This window comes from Xenopus laevis, chromosome 3L (assembly GCF_017654675.1).
Source record: "Xenopus laevis strain J_2021 chromosome 3L, Xenopus_laevis_v10.1, whole genome shotgun sequence".
NCBI classification, from domain to species: Eukaryota; Metazoa; Chordata; class Amphibia; order Anura; family Pipidae; genus Xenopus; species Xenopus laevis.
This window is the reverse complement of record NC_054375.1, coordinates 68,777,058-68,794,532: the sequence shown is the minus strand read 5'-3', so window position 1 is coordinate 68,794,532 and position 17,475 is coordinate 68,777,058. Positions and strand designations below refer to the sequence as shown.

General features: G+C 38.8%; 1 protein-coding gene across 12 annotated transcripts in view; it reads right to left on the bottom strand.

The window, feature by feature from the left end:
* Positions 1–17,475, bottom strand: part of nav3.L (neuron navigator 3 L homeolog) — a 383,175-nt gene that overhangs the window by 63,855 nt on the left and 301,845 nt on the right. For all 12 annotated transcript variants that reach the window (XM_041586363.1, XM_018252482.2, XM_018252484.2 and 9 more), the window contains 2 exons: positions 16,001–16,384; positions 10,288–10,407 (listed from right to left, as the gene is read on the bottom strand). In XM_041586363.1, coding sequence (XP_041442297.1) covers positions 10,288–10,407; positions 16,001–16,384 — 504 coding nt within the window. The remainder of the gene's footprint in view (positions 1–10,287; positions 10,408–16,000; positions 16,385–17,475) is intronic.

Genomic DNA, 17,475 nt, shown 5'->3' with positions numbered 1-17,475 from the left:
TGACTGGGGTGTTATCCTACACAACAATGACATGCAGGGGAGCACCAAGTCGGCATACATGTACATATGCATAGGTTACATAGGTTACAAGGTTACTGCTTGCAGATGCGCTCCCGTTCTATCCGCTCCCCAATGCTCAGCTGCCCAACTCTACCGGATGTGGATAAGGGAATTGTTAAACAGCTACATCAGTCGGAAACTTCCCTTGCCCTTCAGGTGCAGATCTTCTGTAAAAGTCACAATCACCAGATTCATCCTGGTTGTAAGTCATGGCCCTCTTGCACTGACACACTGACAGCAAGACGTACACACACAGCAAACTTTTTTGTCTGCAAATTTTTGCAGAGGCTTCGCGCAAAAATTTGTAGATGGTAAAATGCAGAAATTAGCCGCAAATTCATGCGTGGCAAATAAATTCGCCCATCACTAGTGGTGAGGCCACAAAGGCCCAGGCCTAGGGCAGCAATGTATTAGGCGCTCATGGGATGGGGGATATGCGGGCGGGCGTCAGGACCGCCCGGCCTTTGAGCGCCCAGCCACGAAATCCGGCACTGAGTATTGGGCACAGTCAGGTCAAGCGCACTGAGTGTGTCATTTTTGTTGCAACAATTATGTGACCTTTTCAGTGTCTAATCATCATAAACGAGCCCTTTTCTGCCTAATTCTGATATAAATGTACCATCGCACTTAGTAGTAGAGCCTACTTTTCCGGGTTCTCTTTTGATCTACTCTGCACTGCATGTTTAGTAGCGACAAAGACAAAGTATGGAGTGTGTCTGGTAAGCAGTAAATAAAAGGGTTCTTGTAACAACGAAGAGAAAACCAAACTACAATTGAGGAATAGAAGGTGTTGTTGCTACTTTAAAAATTTAATTAAAGGTCACTTAGGTTTTTAAAGCAAAATATAAATGATTAAACAAGTAAACTGTATCCATACTGTGATTTGCTTCTGTTGTACTGTGATCTGTTCAGCCAAACTACACATTTTCCAAAGTTATTTAAACTGTATTCATTTTCTATTAGTGGCAAAACAAGGTGTAATACTAAACAAAATACATTGGGAGGTAGGCATCTATCCTGTAATCTTTCTGGTCTTTTATTAAAATTCCAATAGAACAGTAACAAATCTGTTTGAGTGAAGGATGAGTAGTATACTAGTACATGGACAAATGTGTTCTTGATCTATGCTAAGAATGAGCCCAGATTCTTTCTCACTTTGATTCATAATGAAAACAAAGCATTTTGTTCCAATGACAAACATTCCATGTTTCTCTTTAACCAAATTAATTTCTAATGAAAATTTCCCATCAAAATAAATAAATGACATAGACCATTCCCATAGACAGTTAAAGGGACACAATCATGTTGGTTCTCTCATTGATAATTACTCTTCACATCATTCCCATAGAAAGCTAAAGAGAGTTGATTATATTAATTTACATATTTAACCCTACCCATAACTTATAGCTACAAATATGTATTTGCCACTGGGTGGAATAAGCAGTTAGAAAACCCTTTGCTAAAATCCATAAAAAATATCATTGCTGCAAAGGCACCTGACATCACTTGAACCAGCCCTCAACATTTTTATCACTAGATTTGGTCAGGAGTGGATTAATGCACAGGCTTACATAGTATATAGCCTAGGGATCCAGTATAATCAGGGGACCATCTAGCTTTTTTAAATTATTTCTCTTTCAGAAAAGATTTGGTTTTATTTGCAATGGGTCTGGTCAGGTACACCTGGGAGAAGGCAGTCAGGGTGCATAAATGAGCCCAGATACAAGCAGATACAAGCAGATACAAACACGCATGCCCCTGAGAGCTCTACACTGGGGCATATTCAGTGTATGACAGTGACATCATTGAGGTGTGCTGGGGGGGCTGTGGAAAAATGTAGCCTAGGGGCCACATATCTCAATCAGCCACTGCATTTGGTTACATGTTTGGTTCTTGTGAGGTAGATAATTAGATTACTAGTGCACAGATAAGAAGAATTTACTATGCAGAAGGTTATGTGTGCACTAGAAATCTAACTAGTTTCATGTCTTCAGCATAATCTTCCATCATACTTGTCACTTTCATTGCTTTTTTGTGGTTAACTCCCTCTGCTCACCATTTGCTGTATTTGCACAAAACCAGTGTTATCGTTGACCCACCATACATCTAACACTTGACCCAGCACAGTGCTCCGTTTTGTAGCCCATGTTGTAGAAGGAGTACACCAAATGCAATATTCTCCCCCACTGCATAAGCCACAGCTGGCAGAATCTCAGGGATACTACTACATATATCATTTTTATGCTGCAGCTGTTTAGACTATCTTTTGCATCTTTCAGCTTCAGCTTACAGTTTGAAATATGTTCATTGCAAATCATTGTTACTTGTTGCACTTTGTTATTTGTTACAATCTTACCTCTGTTACCCTAATCATTTATTAAAATTCTACAGCATTCACTCTCATTTTCTTGTATTGTGTAAGGGGAGTTTTATCTGCATGTCAAACTACACGCTGCCCCAGGGTAATACATAGTGAGGTCAGAACAATCTGCTTTTTAAGAACCAAATATGAAGTAGCTTTAGTTTACCTTTATCATAATTTTCATAATAAAATCGGGAAAAATGTACATATACTGCAAGCCCTATTTACTGAAATCATATTGAATAAGAGGTACTTTTCCCCCTTTAACAGGGTTGCTAATGTATGAACTTTTGTTTTTCATAAATTAATGATAAACCTGCAGTAGAACTTACATAAAAAGTGATAGTCACTGTCATTTATTTCCTTTTTATTTAATGCCATTCCAATTCCATTCTTTATAATAAAATATTCAAATGGAGTCTGAAGGTGGAAGGCACAATCCAGACTGCCTCATAAATTAAGAGGGCCAACACTAGTTAGTTTCTTCCCTGAAATTAGGTACATTAATCAAGTGATTTGTCCTACTGTCACCATTAGTATAGGCACAACATATACCATTGGCAACGGATAAATTGGAATAATTTTTTGTTGTATCTTGGAATGCAAATGGCAGAGCACACTATATTATTCTACTGAAAATGAATGAATTAAAAAAAAACATTAGTAGAATGTTCTATTTCCTATTTAGTGACTGATTTAGTAGCATTTTTTAAACAGAGAGATTGCTAGATTGCGATTTCCCAATTAATAACTGATGCAAGAGCATCTGTATGGGATGGGACCTGCAAACCAGTTTCCCTCAATCTCAGATTCCTTAGCTGTTCATTTTCTTTTCTTGGTATCAGCATTTATGTATTTGAATATACAACAGCAAACATTAAAAAACACACTTCATGCTTCTCTTGCTTTGACATTTTTTCATATCTTGTTATATTAGATGGAAATTTATAGGGCTGTTACACAAACCCATTTCAAAGGACAAGGGCAAATTATACTTTCATAACTTTGTAACTTTAGTTTATAGTCCAAGAGGCATGCGTGCACGCTGGGATTTACTAAAAAATATATATATATTTTTTTCAAAGGTTGCATTTTAGAGCTTTGTGAGCTTTTTTTATACCTTGAATGCAATCACAACTCGAAAGGTTTCTAATTTAAGAAACAACTGGAATGTAAAAAAAACTCACCTGAAAAAAATCAACCCAAAAACTCAAATTGATTTTGAGAGAAACCCACCAAAAAAAACCTTGAACATCATGAAGGCTATTAACATCTTCAAATGGTTCAAGGGATCTCTGCCATTGACTTCTACTTGACTTTGACAGGTTTTAGATGGTGTATTTTTTAAAATCAAGCTATTTCCAGCTTCGCGGTATAATAAAACTCAAAAATTTTAGTTTTATTTTTTTAAAAAAAACTACTACATGATGCACATCAGAAGAATATATATTCATTAAAATTCAAATATTTAATTGAATTTTAAAATGCAGAATTTTTAATGATCTCTGACTTTTTTTTGTAATATGCCATCTACATGTTCTCTACAGCACTCATTGGTGTCTGATTTGCTGGGGCTAGAGTAAGCACATTTTCCCAAACCACTTAGAATGTCACCTAGTTTGCTATATACACTGTGCTCCAGGCAATTTCATTGATTTTCACAGGAATAAAACATACTTCCTTTGCACTTTTATAAGCGCTTATTTTTCCTTGTAAGCTAAAATAGGAGCATAAATAAGGATCAACCAATATGACTTTATTTTATAAATACAATTGTATAATCTTAGTCCACTAAGGCAACCACTAGCACTATAGGACATGGCTGAATTGCTGTATAGTTCATAGTATCAATACAACTGAGAAAATCTTTCTTTTAGAGCAGGAAATTATTTTGGCCTTATTCCAAGTGATTGAATGTAACCAGTAGATAGGGTGAAGAGGAAAGTTCTGTCCAGATATATCACTGTTAACACATATGGTACAAAACCCAAACATGTATAAAAATGACAAATAAACCACTAAAATCTTGGCCAGAACATCAAACAGAAAACACATTTGTGGGAATAGTACAGTTATAAGATATGATTAGACTAGAATTGGTGGAAACCCTTTATTGTGGTCTGGCATTTGACTTCAGCAAGTTTAGGTTAACAATGAAGTTAACATTTAGGAATCAATTTTGTAATTTTTGTTATTATTAAGGGAACCAATTGTTAACGTACAGAATTTATTTGGCAAAAAACATGGTGCTGATAGTAATATAGTTCCATCAAGCATTATTATTCTCTAATAAAAATAATGCCCCTTTTACATTCTTATTGTGTTTTTTTTACTAAAATCTGTGTTGCTGCTCATTAGATATTAGATCAGGTATTAGGAGTTTGATAAATATGTACAGAGATCAATTTCTAATTCATAACACATAGCACAAATTAACTTTGAAGTATTACCCAAAATACACTGTTTTGTTAATCTACATCTGCACTATATACAAGCCAAGTCAGAATAAAATGAAATATTCTTTGCCAGAGGAACCAGCCAATAAACTGACTGGATAACGTCTTAAAGGTAGGCTTCCGACTGATCACAATGATAACAAAATACATTAAAGACAGGATTTTATTTATTGTAACCCTTCTATTGGCTTTGAAAGCGGTTTCAAAGAAGTATGGTCTCAGTTGTTGCATTCTTTGTAAATGAGAATGCATGGGAGTGCGGTATTCTCAGTAAATGTGAATGCATGGAGGCCTTACAAAAATCTAGAACACTTTTGCATTCGGTTATGTTCTATGCAAAAAAAGTTTGTAATTATGAAATGGGTGAACCCTAGTTCTCCTACATTCCAACAGTCGGCTGAGCTCATAAATGCTACATTACCCCAAATCAAACTGACATACAATGCTCATGGCACACCAGAGAAACTTGAGAAAATATGAGAACCATGGTTAGATGCCAACCCTGTAATGTACATTATCCCAAACTCAGAACTACTACCAAGGTCCCGGTCACGGGTCACTCTTCTGTTTATAATAGTCGCCTTTCACCTTGGGGGGAGCCCTCCACTTCTCAGATGTCGCCAGGTCTTAAAGTGAGAGGACCAAAAAGAGACTGCTGGGCAGGCATGGTAACTGAACGTATACAGAAGGGATTGGGAGCAGGTAACATAGTCAAGAAACAAGCCGGGTCAATTATCAGAGAGAATGGTCAGAAACATTCAAGGGGCATGACAGGCAGCAAACTAGTAAGGTCAGGAACAGATTAGACAGATTAGAAATCACACCCAGGCACTATAGAAATGGACCTAAGTTGGGTGATTAAATATAGGACATTGCACCTTTAAATATTTGAATTTCATGCCAACGCGATGATGTCACACAGCGTGCACCAAAGTAAAGACGCAGGCATCAATCCCACACGTCAAACCGGGCACAAGCAGTGTGCACAGCTGCGTGCCGTAGATGAGGTGGCAGGCGTCCCCAAAGTGAATGCGGCATGCATCTCCGTCACCCCACTAGACCACCAGAAACCCTCACAAACCCTCATATACCCCTACCAGATGACTAAACTTGAGATAGCTTAATGTTGCATGTTTTCCTTTGCCTTGAAAACGTCACTGTAACACCTCGATGTGAGTGCCAAATATGACTGTTTAACTGCTTATTTTGTTACCTTTTCTTGTTTTTGCAAAATGAAGAATAAAAACCTAAAAATGTGGATGCATGAGACCACATTTCACTACTGAGATACAGTGGGAGAGCGTTTGTCAAAAACAAGAAACAAGAGCAACAGGTTCAATTTCTGGAAGTGAACAATACAACGTGAGCACAAGATAAGGTTGCATTTTATATTGCATATTGATATATTGCCAACCAAAATGCACAAATCAATTGCTTATCACTGAGGTAATACATAATTGAAGGCCCATTTATTAAAGGTCATTATTATTATTTTTGTGGCATTATAGCTTTTTGGGACCATGATTAAACGCTATTTCTTTAAAACCACGAATGCCATGAAAGTTATTAAAAGATTTGAGCATAAGAAGTACAAATGGAAAAAAACACTGAACGATGTGCTAAAAAAAATATAAATATCTCTGAAAATCTCTAAAAAGGTCCAATAGTATTAGTGAAGCTTCTAATGACTTCTATGGAATCTTGACAGCTTTCACTTGGCGCAGTTTTGTATTAAGAGTTTTTAGAGAAAAATTAAAGGGGACATATAGCATACATTTTCACAATGCTTTAAACCATTTCAAATAATGTAAAATAGAAGAGAGTGTTTTTATTTCAATACCTTTTGCATCAAAAAACGCCTGTATTAGCTTGAAAACTGTTCTCAGCCCTCCCCCTTTGAAACTTCCTGTCTCAGACTCTTCAGTATCTGAACTGCAGCCGACGGCTCTTTCTGTATAAGCTATAGAGCAACAGCCAATAAGGGAGGAGTGTGCGTGTCTGTGATGTCACTCTCAGTCCTTCCCTGCAGACTTCTGTTAACCCTTACTGCTGGTTTTCCCTTCCCTGCTCCTTTCTCTCCCTCTCTGTCCTATTTATGTAACCCCCTCTCTGCCCTGTTTGTTTTCCTCCCCTCCCTTCACTGCTTGTTCCTTTCTCTTGCCCTGCAATAATTGTGGAAAAGAAAGAAAAGCAAATTTCTGTATAAATAATACATAATCTGCTGCTAAATGTATTTTATTCTTTTCTGGGGGCAATGAGCAGTATGAGCAGTTAGTGTAAGTACCATAGTCATTTTCTACCCAGTATTATGTTGTATACAACCAGCAATCAACGTCTTTTTGGTGTTTCCTTTGTAACTCCCTGCATCTGTTATTATATGTTATACAATTCCATCAGCTGCATTTATTCCCTTGCAACTCCCTGCACCTCATTATAAATTGTTCCATAACAGCTGCATTTCTCCTTGCAACTCCCTGCACCTGATCAGAAATTATCCCAGAACAGCTGCATTTATTCCCTTGCAACTCCCTGCACCTCCCATACATTGTTCCATAACAGCTGTATTTCCTCTTGCAACTCCCTGCACCTCCCTATAAATTGTTCCATAACAGCTGCATTTCCCCTTGCAACTCCCTGCACCTGATCAAAAATGATCCCAGAACAGCTGTGATTATTCCCTTGCAACTCCCTGCACCTCCCTATAAATTGTTCCATAACAGCTGTATTTCCTCTTGCAATTCCCTGCATTTTCCCTTGCAACTCCCTGCATCTGATAAAAAATTATCCCAGAGCAGCTGTATTTATTCCCATGCAACTCCCTGCACCTCCCTATAAATTGTTCCATAACAGCTGCACTTCCCCTTGCAACTCCCTGAACCTCCCTATAAATTGTTCCATAACATCTGCATTTCCACTTGCAACTCCCTGCACCTCCCTATAAATTGTTCCATAACAGCTGCACTTCCCCTTGCAACTCCCTGCACCTCCCTATAAATTAATACACAACAGCTGCATTTCCCCTTGCAACTCCCTGCACCTGATCATAAATTGTTACACAACAGCTGCATTTCCCTTGCAACTCCCTGCACCTGATCATAAACTGTTCCACAACAGCTGTATTTCCTCTTATAACTCCCTGCACCTGATCATAAACTGCTCCACAAGAGCTGCATTTTACCTTGCAACTCCATGCACCTGGTCATAAATTGTTCCAGAAAAGCTGCATTTTACCTTCCAACTCCCTGCGCCTGGTCATAAATTGTTCCAGAACAGCTGCATTTCCCCTTGCAACTCCCTGCACCTCGTCATAAACTGCTCCACAACAGCTGCATTCCCCTTGCAACTCCCTGCACCTGGTCATAAATTGTTTCAGAAAAGTTGCATTTTACCTTGCAACTCCCTGCACCTGGTCATAAATTGTTCCAGAACAGCTGCATTTCCCCTTGCAATTCCCTGCACCTGGTCATAAACTGTTCCACAACAGCTGCATTCTCCTTGCAACTCCCTGCACCTGGTCATAAATTGTTCCAAAACAGCTGCATTTAACCCCTCAACTCCCTGCACCTGGTCATAAATTGTTCCTAAACAGCTGCATTTTACCTTGCAACTCCCTGCACCTGGTCATAAATTGATACACAACAGCTGCATTTTACCTTGCAACTCCCTGCACCTGATCATAAATTGTTCCAGAATAGCTGCATTTCCCCTTGCAACTCCCTGCACCTGATCATAAATTGTTCCAGAATAGCTGCATTTCCCCTTGAAACTCCCTGCACCTGATCATAAATGGTTCCAGAATAGATGCATTTCCCCTTGCAACTCCCTGCACCTGATCATAAATTGTTCCAGAATAGCTGCATTTCCCCTTGCAACTCCCTGCACCTGATCATAAATGGTTCCAGAATAGCTGCATTTCCCCTTGCAACTCCCTGCACCTGATCATAAATGGTTCCAGAATAGCTATATTTCCCCTTGCAACTCCCTGCACCTGGTCATAAATGGTTCCAGAATAGCTGCATTTCCCCTTGCAACTCCCTGCACCTGGTCATAAATTGTTCCAGAATAGCTGCATTTCCCCTTGCAACTCCCTGCACCTGGTCATAAATTGTTCCAGAATAGCTGCATTTCCCCTTGCAACTCCCTGCACCTGATCATAAATGGTTCCAGAATAGCTGCATTTCCCCTTGCAACTCCCTGCACCTGATCATAAATGGTTCCAGAATAGCTGCATTTCCCCTTGCAATTCCCTGCACCTGATCATAAATGGTTCCAGAATAGCTGCATTTGCCCTTGCAACTCCCTGCACCTGGTCATAAATGGTTCCAGAATAGCTGCATTTCCCCTTGCAACTCCCTGCACCTGGTCATAAATGGTTCCAGAATAGCTGCATTTCCCCTTGCAACTCCCTGCACCTGGTCATAAATTGTTCCAGAACAGCTGCATTTACTCCCTTGCAACTCCCTGCACCTGATCATATATGAATATGAAGGAAAACAAAGCTACAGCTGCTGTTCTGCAATAACATAACAGTGAATACTAATGGACACTGTTTGTATAAGTTTTATAATGTAATAGAGGCAGGGAGTTGCACAGTGTATAACAATATATTATGGACTATAGATCATGTCCAGGGACATGTGTGACTGATGCCTATTTGCTGTGGAACACAGGACAATACTGTTGTACTTTAAATAAAAGAAAATACTATTATATTACTATTACAGTTTGTATTAACCTTCACATATATTGATTAATGTTGAGCATTTCAGGGATGCTGTTATAAGTGAATGATCAGGCAGCAGCATAAGACAGTTATGTGCAGGCTGGACACACAGGACAGAGGGAGGGAGGGGAGGGGTTTGGCTGCTACAGCTCCAGAGTTCAGCCTGTCAGTCAGTGCTGTGACCACTTCCTGTGAGAGAATGAACAGACACTCCCACTCTTCATTTCAGCCTAGACACTGAGCAGAGAGGTTCTCTCTGCAGCTCTGATATAATGACAGTTCTAGGAGGTAAAATGCTTTCAAAACGTTTTTCTTTCTGCATCATTACATGTTTTGAGGAAGGATGTGCAATATATCTGAATATGAAGGTTATATGAAATGTCCCCTTTAAGATTTGTGAAAAGAAAGAAATGCAAATGTTAGTAAATAGGCCCCTAAGTGTTGAATTTCGTTGAAAGAAACAAGTCCAAAAAGAAACCAGCAAAGAAAATGACAACTATGGGAATTGGTAGTAACTGCTGTACTCGTGTTGTACAGAGAATTGCTGTGTAAAAGTGAATTGAAGGAAAGCATTGGAGCTACTCTCAATACGCAGGGTTTAACAATTTTAAATTCTCATCACTTCTCAGGATAAGAAGTTTTAAGTACATACAATGTAAATCAAAAGATTGAAAAGAAATGCTTACCTGTCTGCATCAACAGTGACATCATGTACACCCCTGTGGATAACATCACGAGAGGCCGCAAGGTCAGGTATTCTATTAAGACTTCTGGTATACAGATTGAGGCCCCCGTCGGTCAAATAACTAAATAGAAAGAATCAGAACAGTGGCAAATCTGGTAAAAGTCCTTATACCGTAAGCAATTGTGGGCAGGGCCCTTTTGTTTTTTGTATGTAAATTTGTATGTTCAGTATAAACATCCATTTTTGTACATCTCTAAATATGTTGCAGCTTTATAAATATGTATTAATAATAACATAGTTTAAGCTGTTAAATACACTTACATGGGATGCCAGGCTAAATGAGGCAGTATGCAATATTAGGCCCTCCTGATATGTTGCAGCATGTATGTACAATAATTTATAAATTGTACAACTCAATGATGTCCGCCTATACTAACATCAGCACATGTTGCTGCTTTGTCATCTTTATTGCGGGGTATCGATTGGACTAAATGATTTCATTTCTGCCTTGGGCATGAAACTGAATTATTTACAATAATATACCTGACTGAATCGGTTTTAAAGAAGAGGCAGATATAGGTTCAATTGTTTCTGCATTCAGAATTCCTGTTTTATCATTAATTTTTGTACATGTTTTAATTACACCTCATGCATAAATCCCTGGCATAAAATCATTTTTGATTGGATTCAGATAAAACTGAATGTGAACAAATCCTGTTGATGACCTTCTCCCCCATTATTATCAGATACTACTGTACATATTGTCCCAGTCATTCTTGGTCTAATCATAGATTGGGACTGAATGCAGATTTTTTTCTCTGTTGATATTTACTTTAAATGTATGACTATCTGAATAAAAAAAATCCAAGTGTTGCTTAGAAAGAATAGGTTATCAGACTGGAAAAGCTCATCTTTGTTTTGCATTGCTCTACATTACATTGCGTGTATATTTTACAAATTTAAGGACTTAAAAAGTACAGAATATTTTGAGAAATAAAAGACATTGTGGTAAGACAGAGGGTCAAACCAGGGCATAGAAAACCCACGACAGGTGCTGTCAAATGGATGTTTCTGGGCCAAACATGTTTTTAATATTGACAGATGCACTTAGACATTTATAGTTCTTAGGCGTTGGAAAAGTGAGCAGGGAGGCTGGAAGCAGCATTTGTGTCAGGGGCCTGTATTAAAAGGCAGAAAATAACGTAAGAACCCATGCTGAAGCAGTGGAACTTTTTGACATCCAAATCCTTGAGGTTTATCATATTAGCACAGTTTGACAATCATTAAAATGAAGTGATTATGTAACTATGGGAGAGGATTAAAAAACAGAATGAATGCTGATGATGTAGACGTAGAGCAATGCAAATCAGAGATGAGCTTTTCCAGCATGAAAAGTGAAGCCTGCCACATATCCAGGCAGAAAAGTGATCATGCTGCTTTTTCATACAGAAAGATTCAGAGGACAAATGAAGCAGCAGTACTGCAACACTGTTATCTAGCTGAAAAGCATTGCTATCCTGCATATGCAGGCACGCCAGCATCATACAAAATCACCATAAGACATGGCTGTTACAAATCAACCCTTTGGGAAAAATACATGCATGAAGCGCTTATTTTAAAAAAAAAATGGGGCAGAAAAGGCAATTAACTGGCTGCAGTTTAGAACATTAATTCATTGCAGTTTTTTTTACAAAGTTATTTAATGTGAAGTTCAATCAGCAATCCATCAATTTTGCCATGAATGGAATCTCTCAATATGCTTCTAGAGTGATGGAGGTCCCAGGCTCAGGAACCTATAGTTCCTAGAGAGTTGGATTACAGGAAGCAGCAAGTTGGCCTAGCAGCATCTAGTGACAGTACAGGTTCTTTGTACCTCCCAACATTTAATTTTGGAAATATAGGACTAATTAGGCCATTCCCCAGCCATCACCTGCTATGCCACAACTTGCTTCCTATAAACCACTTTTATTAGCATGAAGTTCAGGGCTGTCCCACATAGGATCTTTTGGTGCTTTTTTAGTCCAGTTCCATATGGGGTGCCGTTTGTCCCAAATACATTCTGTATACAAAACTATCCATAATACACAGAATGAATGTCTCTCATGTTATATAAGTATTTGTGACCATACACAGAGAAAACAAATATACAAAAGACTTATTTCTATTAAAGAATGAACACAAAATCTGGTTAGTGCACAAAAGGATGTCATTATATCACAAACTCCATTCTGTACATTTTAACAAGCAATCTGTCTCACAAATGTATAACCTCCATGTAACGGACACACTTATGTGCAAAGTTACTTACAGAATGAATTATGTAAAAACAAAGTTGGACATAATATATAATAGTGTAACTAACTAGTGCTTGTCAAGCTAGATTTGACTGACAAAATAGATATCTGTGACAGAAAGCAAGATTTTATAGTACAGGATTCATTCTTTCCACAAAATGACAGTTTTGTTTCACAAAACAGATAAAATAACCATTCTGTGAAGCAACACTGTCAGTCACATTCCTGAACCAATAAGAACAAAGCTTATTGCCATATAACAAACAAGATGAGAAGTGGCCAGCTCTGCTCCACATGGCTAAGGGAAAGTATTTGGCCTGCTATAGAGGCCGCTGAAGTCCTGAAGCTTTTTGTTTACACACAGTACTCAGGAGTGGCTCCTCATATAACCTACACATCATACTAAACACAATGTGTGTGCACATGATCAGTCCCAAGTCTCTGGCTAAAGCTATTATGTAGTAGTTGAACTATAGCTAAGCACATTAAGAGACCACTACAAGCTAATTGGTGCAAGATTACAGCGAGGAAGAGACATTGGAGTCTAACTATCATATACAAAACTTATAACTGACTCTGAGAGTCAGGCAAAGCAGACAGACAACACAGTGAGGCTCATTTATCAACACTGGGCAAATTTGCCCATGGGCAGTTAGCTATAGCAACCAATCAGTGATTAGCTTCTTAAAGTCAGCTGCAAGTAGAACAATGAATGCAGAAATCTGATTGGTTGCCATGGGTTACTGCCCATGGGCATATTTGCCCAGTGTTGATAAATGACCCTCAGTAACTTCTGGTACATTTAATACAACATCGCAGGTGGGTGTGGCCTGTCCCATTATTAAGGTGGCCATAGACACACGGATCCTATCGTACGAATCGAGGATTCGTCCGGCGGAGATCCCGCCGGAACCCAGGGCACATCGTAATTGGATCGTTCGGCCATACGGCTGAACAATCAGATTACACCCGATATAGCCATGCTTGTTAATGGCATATCGGGGAAAGATCTTTGCATCTATGACCACCTTTACTCTCAGCTTACCGCTCATTTGGCGATGTTGCCAAACGAGCGGATCTTTGCATCTATGGCCACCTTTACTCTCAGCTTAGACAGGAAGAGGAACAGGAGTGAGTCATAAGCTAATGGCAAAACAGCAGGAATGCCCTTAACCAAAATGGCCACACAAGCAGGTTACTACAATAAGAATAGTTATATCACCTAAAATGATCATATTTATATAAGGCTCGGGCGCTCGTAAAGGGGACCCGGCTCTTTGAAAAATGCAGCACTTCTGGGCCCCCCTTCAGGCCTGCAACACTTGTCCCCCCCTGCTGGCGGCCCTGGACATGCATGTGACATGGGCACAGTTGTGCTCTCTGCTCTAGTGTTGTGCCCCTCTCGACCCACTCTGATGTGAAAGGGTTAAGCACTGGGCAGGTAAGGGGACGGCATCATTAGAGTCTTTTGTTATAAATAAATATAAAGCATTGTGCAGCTTGTTGCTTCTATATAAATTATTATGATCCCCTAAAATTTCCCCTGCCTAAATGACCCCCTTTTGTTTACACACAGTACTCAGGAGTGGCTGCTCATATAACCTACACATCATACTATAGAGAATGCGTGCACATGATCAGTCCCAAGTCTCTGGCTAAAGCTATTATGTAGTAGTTGAACTATAGCTAAGCACATTATTTAGAGACTACTACAAGCTAATTGGTGCAAGATTACAGCTAGGAGGAGACATTGGAGTCTAACTATCATATACAAAACTTATAACTGACTCTGAGAGTCAGACAAAGCAGCCAGATAAGCACAGTAACTTCTGGTACATTTAATACAACATCACAGGTGGGTGTGGCCTGTCCCATTATTACTCTCAGCTTAGACAGGAAGAGGAACAGGAGTGAGTCATAAGCTAATGGCAAAACAGCAGGAATGCCCTTAACCAAAATGGCCACACAAGCAGGTTACTACAATAAGAATAGCCATATCACCTAAAATGATCATATTTATATAAGTTTTGCATACTTTTCTTTCTCTACAATCATTATAAGTGCAGCATTATATTTCTCAGCCATTTGTAAAAACTTCCATTTATGAACCTGTAGTGTTTAACAGCAGCTCTTTTAGGAAAAGTTTGTTCATGTTTATTACTATGCAGCATAGGGGACATTAGAGGGCGCCCTCTATAGCCGGCCAGATACTTTGCCTTAGCCATGTGGAGCAGAGCTGGCCACTTCTCATCTTGTTTGTATATGGCAATAAGCTTTGTTCTTATTGGTTCAGGAATGTGACTGACAGTGTTGCTTCACAGAATGGTTATTTTATCTGTTTTGTGAAACAAAACTGTCATTTTGTGGAAAGAATGAATCCTGTACTATAAAATCTTGCTTTCTGTCACAGATATCTATTTTGTCAGTCAAATCTAGCTTGACAAGCACTAGTTAGTTACAATATTATATATTATGTCCAACTTTGTTTTTACATAATTCATTCTGTAAGTAACTTTGCACATTAGTGCTTCTGTTACATGGAGGTTATACATTTGTGAGACAGATTGCTTGTTAAAATGTACAGAATGGAGTTTGTGATATAATGACATCCTTTTGTGCACTAACCAGATTTTGTGTTTATTCTTTAATAGAAATAAGTCTTTTGTATATTTGTTTTCTCTGTGTATGGTCACAAATACTTATATAACATGAGAGACATTCATTCTGTGTATTAGGGATGGTTTTGTATACAGAATGTATTTGGGACAAACGGCACCCCATAGTTCCAGGTGTTGAATTGACCACATCACCCCCCAAAGAAAATTTTACTTGAAGGTGGGCTGACCCCCAATTGTTACATCCCTGATTGTTTTCACAACAAAGGAGTTGGTCTGAGGATCCTCCTTAACCAAAAATTGAGCAGTGCAAAAAAATTCTGTAAATTGTACAGTTCGTGAAAATTGGTCTTATTAATAGCTGTATAAAGCTGTCATTGTCAAATGTACCAGACAATGATTCTAACCCCCTGCAGGGACAATATATTATTATCTCTTTTTTATATATCAGTGCTTGATAGAGACTAGGGATGGGCAAATTTGACCCTACCATATTAGTCTGGGTGTCATTTCTGCGGCGAAACAAGGTGAAAAAATTCACCCATCCCTAATAGAGACTGTTCCTCATTCACATGAGTCCCTACCACAGTACAGTTTAAAATCTCAAGTTTACTATAATATTCACACAGCACAAAAACACACACTATATTCCTTATAGCTAGTTTCCATTTGAGTCTGATGTTAAAACTTTGGACTAAAATGAAAATTGTGCTATACTAAAAAAAGTAATGCTTATACAGTAGCTATGTGGTTTTATCAGAGTTTGCAACAAGGGCATTAAAGAATACCATTAAAGCATACTTACCCACTATTAATATCATCGGTTCTAAGACTCTTTCCAAGAATATCACCATCACTCATATAACCTCCTACATCCAACTCTGAAGCTATGTCAAGGTCATGACATCCTTTTTCACTGATCTCAACTTGTGAAATATTACCAAGGCGGGAAATGGCAGCACGTCGAAGAGGAGTAGTGTACATAAACCGAGAGGGGTCTGTATGTATAAAGCGACTTTGATTGTTTCGTGGGTAAGCACCAACCAAGGAAGGAGCATCTCCAGCCTGAAGCCTAGGACTTGCTTGACCAAGTCTCCATGTCATTGCAGAGGAACGGCTTGTTAAACTTGGTAAATTTCTTCCACTAATTTCAGTGGTCACAGTGCTATCAAATGTTGTCTCCAATGTACTGCCATAAAATATAAAAAGAACAATTTTAGTATGCTGTAAATGAACAGCTTCTATAAGGAAAGATAATTAGGTGAAGCATTTATTAGGGAAGTATGGAGCTTAAAATACAAGTATTTAATTTATAATCTGGAGTGCTTGGGACATAGTGTTTTATAGTTAGTATTTTACCAATGCTCATTGCCCAAATGAAAAAAAAGTAAAATTCTCATACTTTCAACTAGTCATTTGAACATCAAGTATTCAGATTTGTTGGAACAGTGCAATGTAGTCATACATGTGTAGCACACCCGTAAGTGTGTTATGAAATTGTGCTATTGGGTATGATCTTGCAAAGTATACTGGTGACACCCCAGATCCAGTGAACAGACAAACAAGAATGGCAATGCAACAGGCACAGCCTTATTTTATTTAACAGCAGAAGCTGTAAGAAAAGAGATTAGTTACTTTGAATAGTAGTAAATAAAATAACATAACAACAATATAAAACAGCTGTAAGAATAGCCCAGTGTAACCCTGGTGTGCACACCTAAGTCTCTCCCAACAAGTTGCCAGCTGGATATAGTGTGTGTACCGGTGGGGGCCCCTTGTGATGAATGCAATGCTGTCAGCCTTACTTATAATCCTTGCAGGTTGATGAGGTGACTATGCAATCCCTGAAATCACCTTCAGTAACTTTACTGGTTCACTGCAACACTCTCAGCTGATGATTGTAACAACAAAAAGGAGGCACATCTGAACACATGTGAAAACATCCAGCAATTTAGGGGCTTCTCTGTCCATAGAAACCACACAGTCTCACAGATAGAATAAGGCTGAGTATTAATCTTCCAAACTGGCAGGCCCGGGGTTAATGATGACTCACAGTTTATCAGGAACTCTGCTTCTCCTCTCACTGGATTTTCCTCCTGATCAAAATTGGCTGGAAGGCCACAACCCAGGATCACACTGACTACTGGGACCTTGTGCACTTTCCCTCCAGGGAATAACAGGAACCAACTTTCAGCAAAACTGCAGTGTCTTCCTCAGCAGATTAGTGACAGTTTCTCTTTCTGACTAATCACTAATCCTGGCTGCAACACAACTGCCCCA